The sequence below is a fragment of the Panthera onca genome, chromosome C2, assembly GCF_046562875.1.
Source record: "Panthera onca isolate mPanOnc1 chromosome C2, mPanOnc1 haplotype 2, whole genome shotgun sequence".
In the NCBI taxonomy this organism is placed as follows: Eukaryota; Metazoa; Chordata; class Mammalia; order Carnivora; family Felidae; genus Panthera; species Panthera onca.
Genome location: NC_138347.1, coordinates 87,619,085 through 87,631,369, shown reverse-complemented (window position 1 = coordinate 87,631,369; position 12,285 = coordinate 87,619,085). Strand labels below are relative to the sequence as shown.

Here is a 12,285-nt window from a genome sequence, read left to right as displayed (position 1 = left end):
TTGGAGACCCAGTTGAACCATATCTTTATTTTATAGGGGTGGCCATTCACAAACCTCGCTATTTCTTAGTATGTGGATCCCTCTTTTCCCTTTAGTCAGGATGGAACAATAATAGGTAGATAATTAGGTTCTAATTTCTCTGTTCAGAAAAACATTTTTGTCTTAGATGGGTATTTTTGTTTTTGTTTTTTTAGTTTAGTCATTTTGAGTGACAGTGTGCGTGTGAGTGGGTGAGGGGCAGAGAGGGAAGGGGAATGAGAGAACCCCAAGCAGGCTCGACCCCATGAACCATGAGATCATGACCTGAACTAAAATCAGATGCTTAACCGATTAAGCCACCCAGGTGTCCCTGTCTGAGATGAGTATCTTGTATTTTTGAGACTTAGGTGAATAATAAATACCCTTTGGACTGGGCCTCTATAATTTTTAATAATTTTGAAGCTTTTTTGGGGCAGGATTCTTATGACCTGTTGCAATAAAGTATTCACCTTTTGCCAAATATTCAGATAGTATGGCATTTTTACTTTTTAAATGGCCACATTAATACAGAGCAAAGCCAAAATATATGCATATCTTAGCTATTCCTTTGTATAATTCACTTAATGTTCATCTTTACCACTTTTTCTAACACCATTTCAATTTTGTAGCAACATACAAGAATCCAGAACTTGATCAAATAGCTACTGAGGATGATCTGATAGAAATACAGGGTTATAAAAACAAGCTTTCCATCATTGGTGAGGTGCTGTCTCGGAGGCATATGAAAGTGGCATTTTTTGGCAGGTAATCCTTTATTATTTCTCTCAAGGGTAGTTTCCAGAAATCAGGTTTTCTAAGTCCTATCCACAACTTTGTTTCTGATGTTTCAGCAAGGGATGGTTCTCCCCCTTCTCCCTGTAAGAGTTTCTCCTTGTGTTAAATGCTAAAGCTATTAGCTTCTAAAAGAATTTGTTCATTTTAGTTCTTGGTATAAAAGGCTTTATGAAGGTCATATTTTTATTTTTTAAGGATGCTCATCTCTAAGAATTGGATTCTTAGCCAAATCCTAAGCATAGAAATACGGGTTAATGATATGCATAATTTTTGACTTTTTAAAAGTTCTCTTATTACCAGGTATGTCTTCCGAAAGAATTCTCAGCCCCACGATTCCCAGAGAGAGGGAGAGTAGGAAGAGTCATTTGTTAACATAACTGTTGAGATGATAGTGTGATCTCTGCCACAGCTTATATGTTCATTTAGGAATCATTTGTTAACTTCCTTTGTGCCATGCACTGTATGAGGCACTAGGGATACAAAAACAAATGACTAGGCCCATAACTTGTTTGCTCAAATATGTGCTGTGTATCAACAGAAGCATTTATTTACTCACTAAGCTAACTTGTAGGCCTTTTAAATCCATCTTGGGGCTTTTTTTAGCACTTGGGATTTCCTGTACCTAGAATTCCCTTTGCCTTGTTTTATCTATGTCTGGCTCTTTCTCAGTTTTCAAACCTTTCCTAAATGTTACAACCTCAGAAACCTTTCCTGACCGCTGCGTCTAAAGTATTTCTTCTCATTTATTCTCTGAAGTTTTTACTGTTCTATTTTGTCTTCATGATTTTATATATTCATTCTTCAGGACAAGCAGTGGGAAGAGCTCTGTTATCAATGCAATGTTGTGGGATAAAGTCCTCCCTAGTGGGATTGGCCATACAACCAATTGCTTCCTGAGTGTTGAAGGAACTGATGGAGATAAAGCCTATCTTATGACAGAAGGATCAGATGAAAAAAAGAGCGTGAAGGTATAATATTTTGACTGTTAGCAACATAATGTACCTGAAATAATGCCCTTAACTTGTTCTTTTTAAAAATTTTTTTGTAGGATGTCTGCATTGCTAGAGATAGAAGAACTACTGATGTTTTAATTCATAGCTTTTAAAGCCATCACTAATATTTTGAATTCTGTAAAATTCCTTTGCTTCAGAGCTAAATTATTAGAAAAATAAAATATGCCCTTAAAGTAAACTAGAGTTAAAAGTTTATTACATTTTAAAAATAATGTTCTGAAAATAACATTATTGAAGTGTATTGTTGCTGTTTAATCTCATCTACTCTCATCTTTTAAAAAAAATTTTTGTTTAAAAAATTGGGCCTTGGCATGTGTTTGATGCATGTCTGTGTCTTTAGAAACTGTTTTATCTTTGGAGTATTAATAAACACATTCGTGAATAAATGTAATAGTTTTATCAGATAAGGGTCAGTGACAATTCCCTACTTTTCATAAATTTCTTAAGTAGACTCCATGCCTTACATGGAGCCCAACATAGGGCTTGCTCACGACCCTGAGCTCAAGACTTGAGCTGAGATCAAGAGTTGGATGCATGGGGTGCCTGAGTGGCTCAGTCAAAGATCCGACTCTTGATTTTAGCTCAGGTCATGATCTCAGTCTCTGGGATCATGCCCACATCAGGTTCCATCCTCTTAATGTTAAGCCTGCTTGGGATTCTCTCTCTCCATCTCTCTCTGCCCCTCCCCTCGCCTACTCTCTCTCAAAATAAATAAACAAACATTAAAAAAAAAAAAAAGGGACGCCTGGGTGGCTCAGTCGGTTGAGCATCCGACTTTGGCTCAGGTCATAATCTTGCTGTTTGTGAGTTCAAGCCCCACGTTGGGCTCTGTACTAAAGCAGCTCTGGAGCCTGCTTCGGATTCTGTGTCTCCCTCTCTCTTTGCCCCTCCCCTGCTCATGCTGTCTCTCTCTGTCTCAAAAATAAATAAAACATTAAAAAAAAATTTTTTTAAATAAAAAATTAAAAAAACAGATGTTTAACCTACTGAGCCACTCAGGTGCCCCTTTTTTAATAAATTTCTTAAGGAGTTCAGTGCCACTAAGTTCCTTCAGCCAAAAGAAAAAAGTGTTTCTCATTATGATCACTTTCTTTCTTTTTTTTTTTTTTAACGTTTATTTATTTTTGAGACAGAGACAGAGCATGAACAGGGGAGGGGCAGAGAAAGAGGGAGACACAGAATCTGAAACGGGCTCCAGGCTCTGAGCTGTCAGCACAGAGCCCGACGCGGGGCTCGAACTCACGGATCATGAGATCATGACCTGAGCCGAAGTCGGAAACTTAACCGACTGAGCCACCCAGGCGCCCCTATGATCACTTTCTTAAGTCTTTTCTTTTTTCCACTTGAGTCTTTTATTTATTTTTATTTTTTTAACGTTTTATTTATTTTTGAGACAGGGAGAATCAGAGCACGAACAGGGGAGGGTCAGAGAGAGGGAGACACAGAATCTGAAACAGGCTCCAGGCCTTGAGCTGTCAGCACAGAGCCTGACGCGGGGCTCGAACTCACGGACTGCGAGATCATGACCTGAGCAGAAGTCGGCCGCTTAACCGACTGAGCCACCCAGGTGCCCCATCCACTTGTGTCTTAAGATCTCTTCCACAAGTGCAAAAGTTCAGTGTTTAAAGATCCATGCTGTTTTAATTTTTGCAAAACTGAGTTGAATTCATCGGTCTAGTTCTTGTTCTGTGAGTTTGTTGTTTGAGCTAGCTCAGGTAACTTCATCTGTGTAATACTCTTCAGATTAGTTAGAAGGAATAAAGGAGGTGATGTTTGTGAAAAATTTTTTAATGTTTTATTTTTTATTTATTTTTGAGAGAGAGAGAGACAGAGAGTCTGAAGCAGGCTCCATACTATCAGCACAGAACCTGATGTGGGGCTTGAACTCACAAGCTGTGAGATCATGACCTGAGCCAAAGTCAGATGCTTAACTGACTGAGCCACCCAGGCACCCCTCTGAAAATATTTTCAAACTTTTAACCCATATAAATGAAGGAATCATTTATTTTGTGATCAAGTTTTTACCAAATCAAAATTCAAACTACCTGTGGCTTTAGATCCTTAAAGTAGTTACCTCCTATTTCTTGGTCTGTGCTCTCTACTTCCAATCCTTCATACTCTTTTCCTCCTCTCCCCTACTCCAAAATTTAAATTTGTTCACCTCAAGCAGTGGCCTATGTTAAAGTATAGACTTTGAGTTTCATGCTGTAATAGTTTTCCTTAGTAAAAGAAATGCCTGGGGCACACATCTGTGTTGGACTTCAGCTCAGGTCATGATCTTACAGCTTGTGGGTTCAAGTCCTGCGTCAGGCTCTCTGCTGACAGCTCAGAGCCTGGAGCCTACTTCAGATTTCCTCTCTCTCTCTCTCTCCCTCTCTCTCTCTCTCTCAAAAATAAATAAGCATTAAAAAAAAGTAAAAGAAATGCACTAATTACAGCTAATACTTTATTGCGCACTTGCTAAGTACCAAACACTATTCTAAATACCTGCAGTAACTCCAGTCATACCACAACTATATCAGATAGGTGCTTTTTATTATCTTAATTTTATAGACCAGGCATCAAGACATTGGTACACATTTATAATTCTATCAAAAAGTTGATGAAAGCAAACAAAACTAAAACCTAGCTAACATTGTCACTGTGAAGATTCACTTCAACCCTGATCAGGACTATTGTGCCCATTTGAAAATAGATGTTTCCCTTTAAAATTGGATACAAAGCATAGATTAATTGTAAAGATATGTGTGCTGGTGCCCTTTCCTTGAATATTAATTTTACTTTAAATTTTTTTTTTTAATGTTTATTTTAGAGAGAGTGCGCATGAGCAGGGGAGAGCAGAGAGAGAGAGAGAGAGGGAGACACAGAATCAGAAGCAGGCTCCAGGCTCTGAGCTGTCAGCACAGGGCTTGACTTGAGGCTCAAACCCATGGACCATGAGATCATGATCTGAGCTGAAGTCAGATGCTTAACTGACTGAGCCACCCAGGTGCCCTGGTGTTTTTAATGGAAAACAAAAAAATTTTTTAATGTTTATTTATTTGAGAGAGAGAATGAGACCATGGAAGTGTAGGAGGGGTAGAGGGAGAGGGGGAGGGAAAATCCCAAGCAGGTTCCTCGCTGTCAGTGCATAGCCTGACGCAGGGCTCGATCCCACAAACCATGAGATCACGACCTGAGCGGAAATCAGGAGTTGGGTGCTCAACTGGCTGAGCCACCCAGTCGCCCCTTGAATATTAATTTTATATTAAGCTCTTTGTATTTATTGTGTATTTAACGTGTACACATGAAAGATACTAAAGTAACACATTAATAAATTAGTGTATTTCAGAAGTTATCTTGAGAAATAGAAATATTTTAGTGAGTTTAAATGGAAAGAGAAGGTATAGTCATTGATGTTAAACATGCTTATGTGAGTAAGTGACTGCCTGGTGAGAAAAATCCTTTATTAAAAAAGTATGTATTGAACTTCTCATATTGCTTTGGGTGTTTTTTCTTTTTAAGTTTATTTATTTTGAGAGAGAGCCAGGGACAGGTAAAGAGAGGGAGGGAGAGAAAATCTCAAGCAGGCTCCACGCTATCAGCACAGAGCCCAGTGTGAGGCTCGAACCCACAAACCGTGAGATCATAACCTAAGCCAAAACCCGAGAGCCAGATGCTTAACTGATTGACCCACCCAGGTGCCTCACTTTGGTCTTATTATTACTCTGGTGTTTTTAAACCTTTGTTAATAATGACGTTTCTTCTATTTTCACCTCTTATTAAGCAATACATTTTAGGGGCGCCTGGGTGGCTCAGTTGATTAAGCATCCGACTTCAGCTCAGGTCACTCATGGCTCGTGAGTTCAAGCCCCACAGGGCTCTGTGCTGACAGCTCAGAGCCTGGAGCCTGCTTCAGATTCTGTGTCCCTCTGCTCCTCCCCCACTCACACTCTGTCTCTGTCTCTCTCAAGAATAAGTTAACATTAAAAAAATAATTTTAAAAAAAGGCAATACATTTTAGAAGAGACAGAAAATACTAACGGTATTTCCAAAACTCACATGCTTCCCAAAACCAGTGGAAGTCCTTGCCTTTGGTATAGAGTTAAATGTGTGTTTCTCAGTATTTTGTAAACAAAATGGTTTCATATGTGCTATTTTGACTTCTTTTAATATATTGTGAATTTGTTTTCATATATATAATATCAGCTTAAAGAGTTGCATAGGATTCCATTGCCAGAGGTCATTTGTTGGACATTTAGAATGTTACCAGCTCTGATTATTTGTGCAGAATGATATGAGTAAACTGTTTCAAGGGTACCATTTTTTTTTCTACTTGGTAATTCTAAAACTCATTTTCTCAAGATTGCTGAGATGGTTTTATTTCAAGTTATTTAAACTTCTGCTTTTTATACATGTTTTGCAAAAGTGAACGCCCCAAATCATAGTGTTTTTTATTGAATTTTATTATAAGCACAGTTTTGTATTTTCTTTCTCTTCTACTTTAGACAGTTAATCAGCTGGCCCATGCCCTTCATATGGATAAAGACTTGAAAGCTGGCTGTCTTGTGCATGTATTTTGGCCAAAGGCAAAATGTGCCCTCTTGAGAGATGACCTAGTTTTAGTGGACAGGTAAAATTACATACATATGAATTGGTTTTCTCCTTTAAAGATTCATTTAATAGAATAATACTGCTTGTTTTAGCATGTAACACATAAAAATTTAAGTGCTCAATTGCTGCTTTGTTCTCATTTGCTAGATTGTTAAAGAACACATAAGGTGTTGGTTTTATTTTTTATTGGTTACATAAAGTGCCAGTTTCCCAGTCTAATTCTATTACAAGAAATTTCAAGGATAGCCACTTTGTTTTCCCCCTCTATATTGACTGTAGTTTGGATAAATAGCTGGACCTTGCAGGTTGTCTAATTCTAAATAACTAGAGAGATAAAGATAACTCTGATAGGTAAAGTTTTTAACTAGTAATAAATTCATTCTTGAGACCAAGTTTCCCAAAATAACTTTCCTGGACAGTTCACATAACTTTTCATGGTTCAAGAATTAAGTACTTTGGGAATTTTTTTTCAACTCTGCTGATTAGTCTTCATTTACTATGTGTTTTTTGCTACATTGGTGTTTAGTAAAATGATAATGTATATCTAAGCAATGTCCTACCAAAAAAGGTAGTTAAATGATTTTTTTAAAGTTTTGGTATGCTCTTTTGTTTTCTTCAGTTAAAATTTTAGCATTCTCTGGAAACCATGTTGGTTCTGGTGATGAGCTTTTAATTTTGCTTTATTTCATGACCAGACTATATCCATGACCCCCGCCTGTCATCTTGCCACCTTGTTACAGGGATACATCAAACCAGTGTATGGACAGTTGCGTTATAATTTTTATGGTATCAATTATATATTAAACTTATGACTAGCAGAGGGTGTTTTATTCTTTATGCTCACGAGCACTGCAGTATTTACTGAGCTGTACTGGACATGGGTGCTTGCACCTTCATTTTTGTTACCTATTTGCCTGTTTTTTTTCAGTACTTATTTTTCATCCTTTTAGAGCATAAAGATTTGAAAGATTAAAATAGTGACCATGTTACTTGCTTTATCAAAAATTACAAGGTTGTCTTCAGTAAGTAAAATTTTTTAGCACTTGTTGTTAATTGGCTAGGCTCTGAGAGTTCCTTGTCAGCAGAATAAATATAGAAGTTTATAAAACAGAGACTCACCTTGCCACAAATGCTCTCTTATACATGAGAAAGTAAATCTCTTAGGCTTTGTGCTGAAAACTGGTAGAAATAGTTTTTAGACTTCAAACAATTTATAAAAGTTAAAAGAATTCTTTCTATAATCACATTTTCTTTTTAAAAAATATTATTATATAATACAAGTTTATCTTATTTCCATTAGTCCGGGTACAGATGTCACTACAGAGCTGGATAGCTGGATTGATAAATTTTGCTTAGATGCTGATGTCTTCGTTTTGGTTGCAAACTCTGAATCAACACTAATGAACACGGTAGGATTTAATCATTATTATGTTTGAATGGTAGGAAATGAAATGGTGTCTGTTAATTCTGAAAAGTAAGGGAAATCCAGATCCTGGATTCGAAAGAAGCTCTGGTATCAAGGGAGGGCAAAGGAGTTTGTGTTTCCATGGGACTGAAGAGCTGATTGTGGTCTTGAGTGTTCCCAGAGTATCATTGGGAATCTAGGGCATGATGGCTCTAGTTGCTAGTAAATCTTTATATTCAAGGTGTGATACATGTATGTTGTTGACATTGATTGTGGTTATTTGCCAGTTTCGGAAGGAATGGGCACGAGAAGTCTTAGGATGATGACTTAAGCCTTTTGAATAATGTTTAACACTCCCACCTCACCACTGCCCCCCAACCCTCATGTCTGGCAGACAAGGCTTTTCATATTTTTAGTTTTGTCAGCCTTTTCCAGCTTTACCCGTGTACACACTAGGTTGCAGCTTACCTATATGCATTCTAAAGTGCTGTCAGACTTCACAGATTTTTGAGGATGTCTAGAGCCAGACTCATCCCAAATAAACTCGAGTTTATAGGTATCTAATATCCAAACCTATAGTATGATTTTCTTAAAATTGTTATTCCTGGAAAGTATATAAATGGGCAAAGATCATTTATAACCTAGGTGTTACCAGCCAGACCTCTGTTTTGTCACTGTTAGTTGTGTGCTCTCCAATAATCCGTTATCACATAGACCAGGCTACTCTGACAGCACAGACAGTTTATAGTCTGATGATTAAAAAAACAGATCTATGTTTAAAATCTTTGTTAGAGTAACTCCATTATTTGGGTAAACAAACTTTGATGTACATTCTGACTTCTCCGTCTTTGTTTATGCTCTTCTTTGCACACAGTTCTCTTGCTCCCAGCTTCTCATCTTTCAGAAAGCCATTGTCAGTACTTTTAAGCTCTTTATCTTTATCACCACTTTCTTAATGGAGCTTTTTCTAATTCTAGCTAGATATGGTGTCTCTTCTTTGAATAAGCATAGCATGTATTTGCAGCATTTATGGCACATACCTTTCTCTGTTGTTTATTATGATGTACACAGGTCTTAAATTGTTATTAATTTACTTAGTCTAAACATTAAAAGAGATTTGAGGTAGCTTTTTGAAAATATATGTTTATATCCAGTGGTACCTGGATTCAGCAAATAGTAGAGACAGATAAATATCTGTTAAATTGAATTTCACAAAAGACTCATGGCAAGGGCAGAAAATCTTCACTTCTGCCTTCTTACAATATTCTCACCTTTGAGAATCTTAATGTTCAGAGTGCTTTGGGATCCTTTATCAGTGGGCATTAATCACTGTTGTCCAAATGGTTCAAACTTTTAGATTAGAGCTTCAGTTATAAATGTAAATATAAAATAGCTGTTAAAAGTGAACATAACACTGGTATTTGATGTTTTATAGGAAAAGCAGTTTTTTCACAAGGTAAATGAGCGACTTTCCAAGCCTAACATTTTCATTTTGAATAATCGTTGGGATGCCTCTGCATCAGAGCCAGAATATATGGAAGATGTAAGTTATTTAAGTTTTGAAATATAGTAATGTACACTGTTATCTGAGAAAACAGTATACCTTATATAATAAAACATCATAAGCAGCTGTTCTCTTACTTGAGAAAAGACTGTAATTATAGAAACCCTGAAGTGGATACGTGATAGAGACCAGAATATTAAGCTACTTTGAAGGAAAAGTCTGTTATAGAAGTACCATGTAATCATTTTATTTATTTATTTATTTATTTATTTATTTTAATTTTTTTTTTTTTTTAACGTTTATTTATTTTTGAGACAGAGAGAGACAGAGCATGAACAGGGGTGGGGCAGAGAGAGAGGGAGACACAGAATCTGAAACAGGATCCAGGCTCTGAGCTGTCAGCGCAGAGCCCGACGCGGGGCTCGAACTCACGGACCGCGAGATCGTGACCTGAGCCGAAGTCGGCCGCTTAACCGACTGAACCACCCAGGCGCCCCCATGTAATCATTTTAGATCTTGAAACTTTGTTACAATTTTTTATTAAAGTATAACATACCAGAAAAGTATACAGATCATAAGTGTCCAACTCAAGAAGCAGAACATTCGCAGCACTTCAGAATGCACCCCCTCCATCCTCCGGCAGGGATGAGCACTTAACCATGACTTCTAATGCCCTTGATTAATTTTTTGGTTATTCAGCTTTATGTAATGGAATCATATATAGTATCTACATTTGTGTCCAGTTTTCTTTTGCTCAACGTTATATTTGTGATATGTGTCCATACCTTTGTGCATAAAGTGCATTTCATTACTGTATATTTCAGCCTATAAATAACTACATTTGAAATTTATTCAGTCTGCTAGTGATGGCCATTTGGGTAAATTTCCTGAATGTAGCTGTTATGAATAATGCTTCTGTGCACATTCTTATATATGTCTTCTTGGTGCACACAGGTTTATATTTCTGTTGGATATATACCAGTGGTTCTCAGTGTGAAGGATTGGGCATATTTGATCCCCAGGGAATATTTGGCCCTGTCTGAAGACTTTTTTTTTTTTTTTTTTTAACGTTTTATTTATTTTTGAGACAGGGAGAGACAGAGCATGAACAGGGGAGGGTCAGAGAGAGGGAGACACAGAATCCGAAACAGGCTCCAGGCTCTGAGCTGTCAGCACAGAGCCCGACCCGGGGCTCAAACTCACGGACCGCGAGATCATGACCTGAGCCGAAGTCGGCCGCTCAACCGACTGAGCCACCCAGGCGCCCCAAGACTTTTTTTTTTTTTTTTTTTTTAATTTTTTTTTTTCAACGTTTTTTATTTATTTTTGGGACAGAGAGAGACAGAGCATGAACGGGGGAGGGGCAGAGAGAGAGGGAGACACAGAATCGGAAACAGGCTCCAGGCTCCGAGCCATCAGCCCAGAGCCTGACGCGGGGCTCGAACTCACGGACCGCGAGATCGTGACCTGGCTGAAGTCGAACGCTTAACCGACTGCACCACCCAGGCGCCCCAAGACTTTTTTTTTTTTTAATGTTTGTTTATTTTTGAAGGAGAGAGAGAGCACAAGCAGAGGAGAGGCAGAGAGAGGGAGATACTGAATCTGAAGCAGGTTCCAGGCTCTGAGCTGTCACAGGCACAGAGTCTGACATGGGACTCAGACTTACATGCCATGAGGTCATGACCTGAGCTGAAGTTGGATGCTTAACCGACTGAGCCACCCAGGCTCCCCTGAAGACATTTTTGGTTGTCACAGCTCAGGGACGGTGCTACTGGCATCTCCTACTGGAGGCTAGGGGTGCTGTTAAAAGTCCCGTAACACAGATCAGCCCCTCCCAACCAAAGATTTATCTGATTCAAAATGTCATTACTGCAGAGATCAGTAATCTGTGAGTGTATATCTAGGAATAGAATCGGTGGATTGCATGTAAATATGCTGTTTCAGTAAACACAGCCTGAGTTTTGTAAAGTGCTTGTACCAGCTTATACTCCCAAGCAGTTTGAGAGTTCCAGGTGATTTATATTCTTGCCAACACTTGGTATTTTTGTTGTTGTTTTAAATTTTAGTCATGGTGGTGATTTTAGAAACTGCTTTTTTTCTTTTTTAAAAAAAAATTTTAATGTTTATTTTAGAGAGAGAGAGAGAAAAAAAACATGAGTGGGGAGGGACGGAGGAGCCACAGAATCTGAAGCGGGCTCCAGGCTCTGAGCTGTCAGCACAGAGCCCAATGCGGGGCTCAAACCCACGAGCTGTGAGATCATGACCTGAGCTGAAGTCAGACGCTCAACCCACTGAGCCACCCGGGTGCCCCTAGAAACTTCTTTTTAAAAACAATAGTGTATCTGGTATTTGGTCTGTGATCTATAAAAAATATTTAATTTACTTGATATTTCTTTTTCTGATTTTAATCATAGTTTGTTTATTTATAAAAATAGAAAATGCATAAAAAATTAAAATTTACACTGTCCCATCATTGTTCATGTGTTAGATTATTTGCTTTCATTCTTTTCCCCCACCCCCAGAATTGGAATTTTGTTTAATATGAAGCTTTATATCCTTATTTATTTTTGTTTCATGTTTGTTTAATTTTTAGAGAGTGTGTGTGGGGGGGGTGGATGCTGAGTGGTGAGGGGAGGTATAGAGAGAGAGGGGAGACACAGAATCTGAAGCAGGCTCTACACTGTCAGCACAGAGCCTGATGCGGGGCTCAAACTCACGAACCGTGAGATCATGCTGTGAGCCCAAAGTCGGGTGCTTAACCGACTGAGCCATCCAGGAGCCCCATATATCCTGCTTTTATTAACTGTTGTATGATTATACTCTTTTCAAATTGGGGTTTCATTTAATCAGAGAATTAGGAAATATCCACGGGTTCTTTTCCATTCCTATTTAGCTTATTTTTTTTTTTTAATGTTTATTTATTTTTGAGAGAGACACACATGGAGTGTGAGCAAGGG

The 12,285-nt window shown here is 38.1% G+C and overlaps 1 protein-coding gene across 3 annotated transcripts in view; it reads left to right on the top strand.

The window, feature by feature from the left end:
- MFN1 (mitofusin 1) overlaps window positions 1-12,285 on the top strand; it is a 49,754-nt gene that overhangs the window by 3,237 nt on the left and 34,232 nt on the right. For all 3 annotated transcript variants that reach the window (XM_078453195.2, XM_060639266.3, XM_060639265.3), the window contains exons 3-7: window positions 648-783; window positions 1,619-1,781; window positions 6,314-6,438; window positions 7,720-7,828; window positions 9,260-9,367. In XM_078453195.2, coding sequence (XP_078309321.1) covers window positions 648-783; window positions 1,619-1,781; window positions 6,314-6,438; window positions 7,720-7,828; window positions 9,260-9,367 — 641 coding nt within the window. The remainder of the gene's footprint in view (window positions 1-647; window positions 784-1,618; window positions 1,782-6,313; window positions 6,439-7,719; window positions 7,829-9,259; window positions 9,368-12,285) is intronic.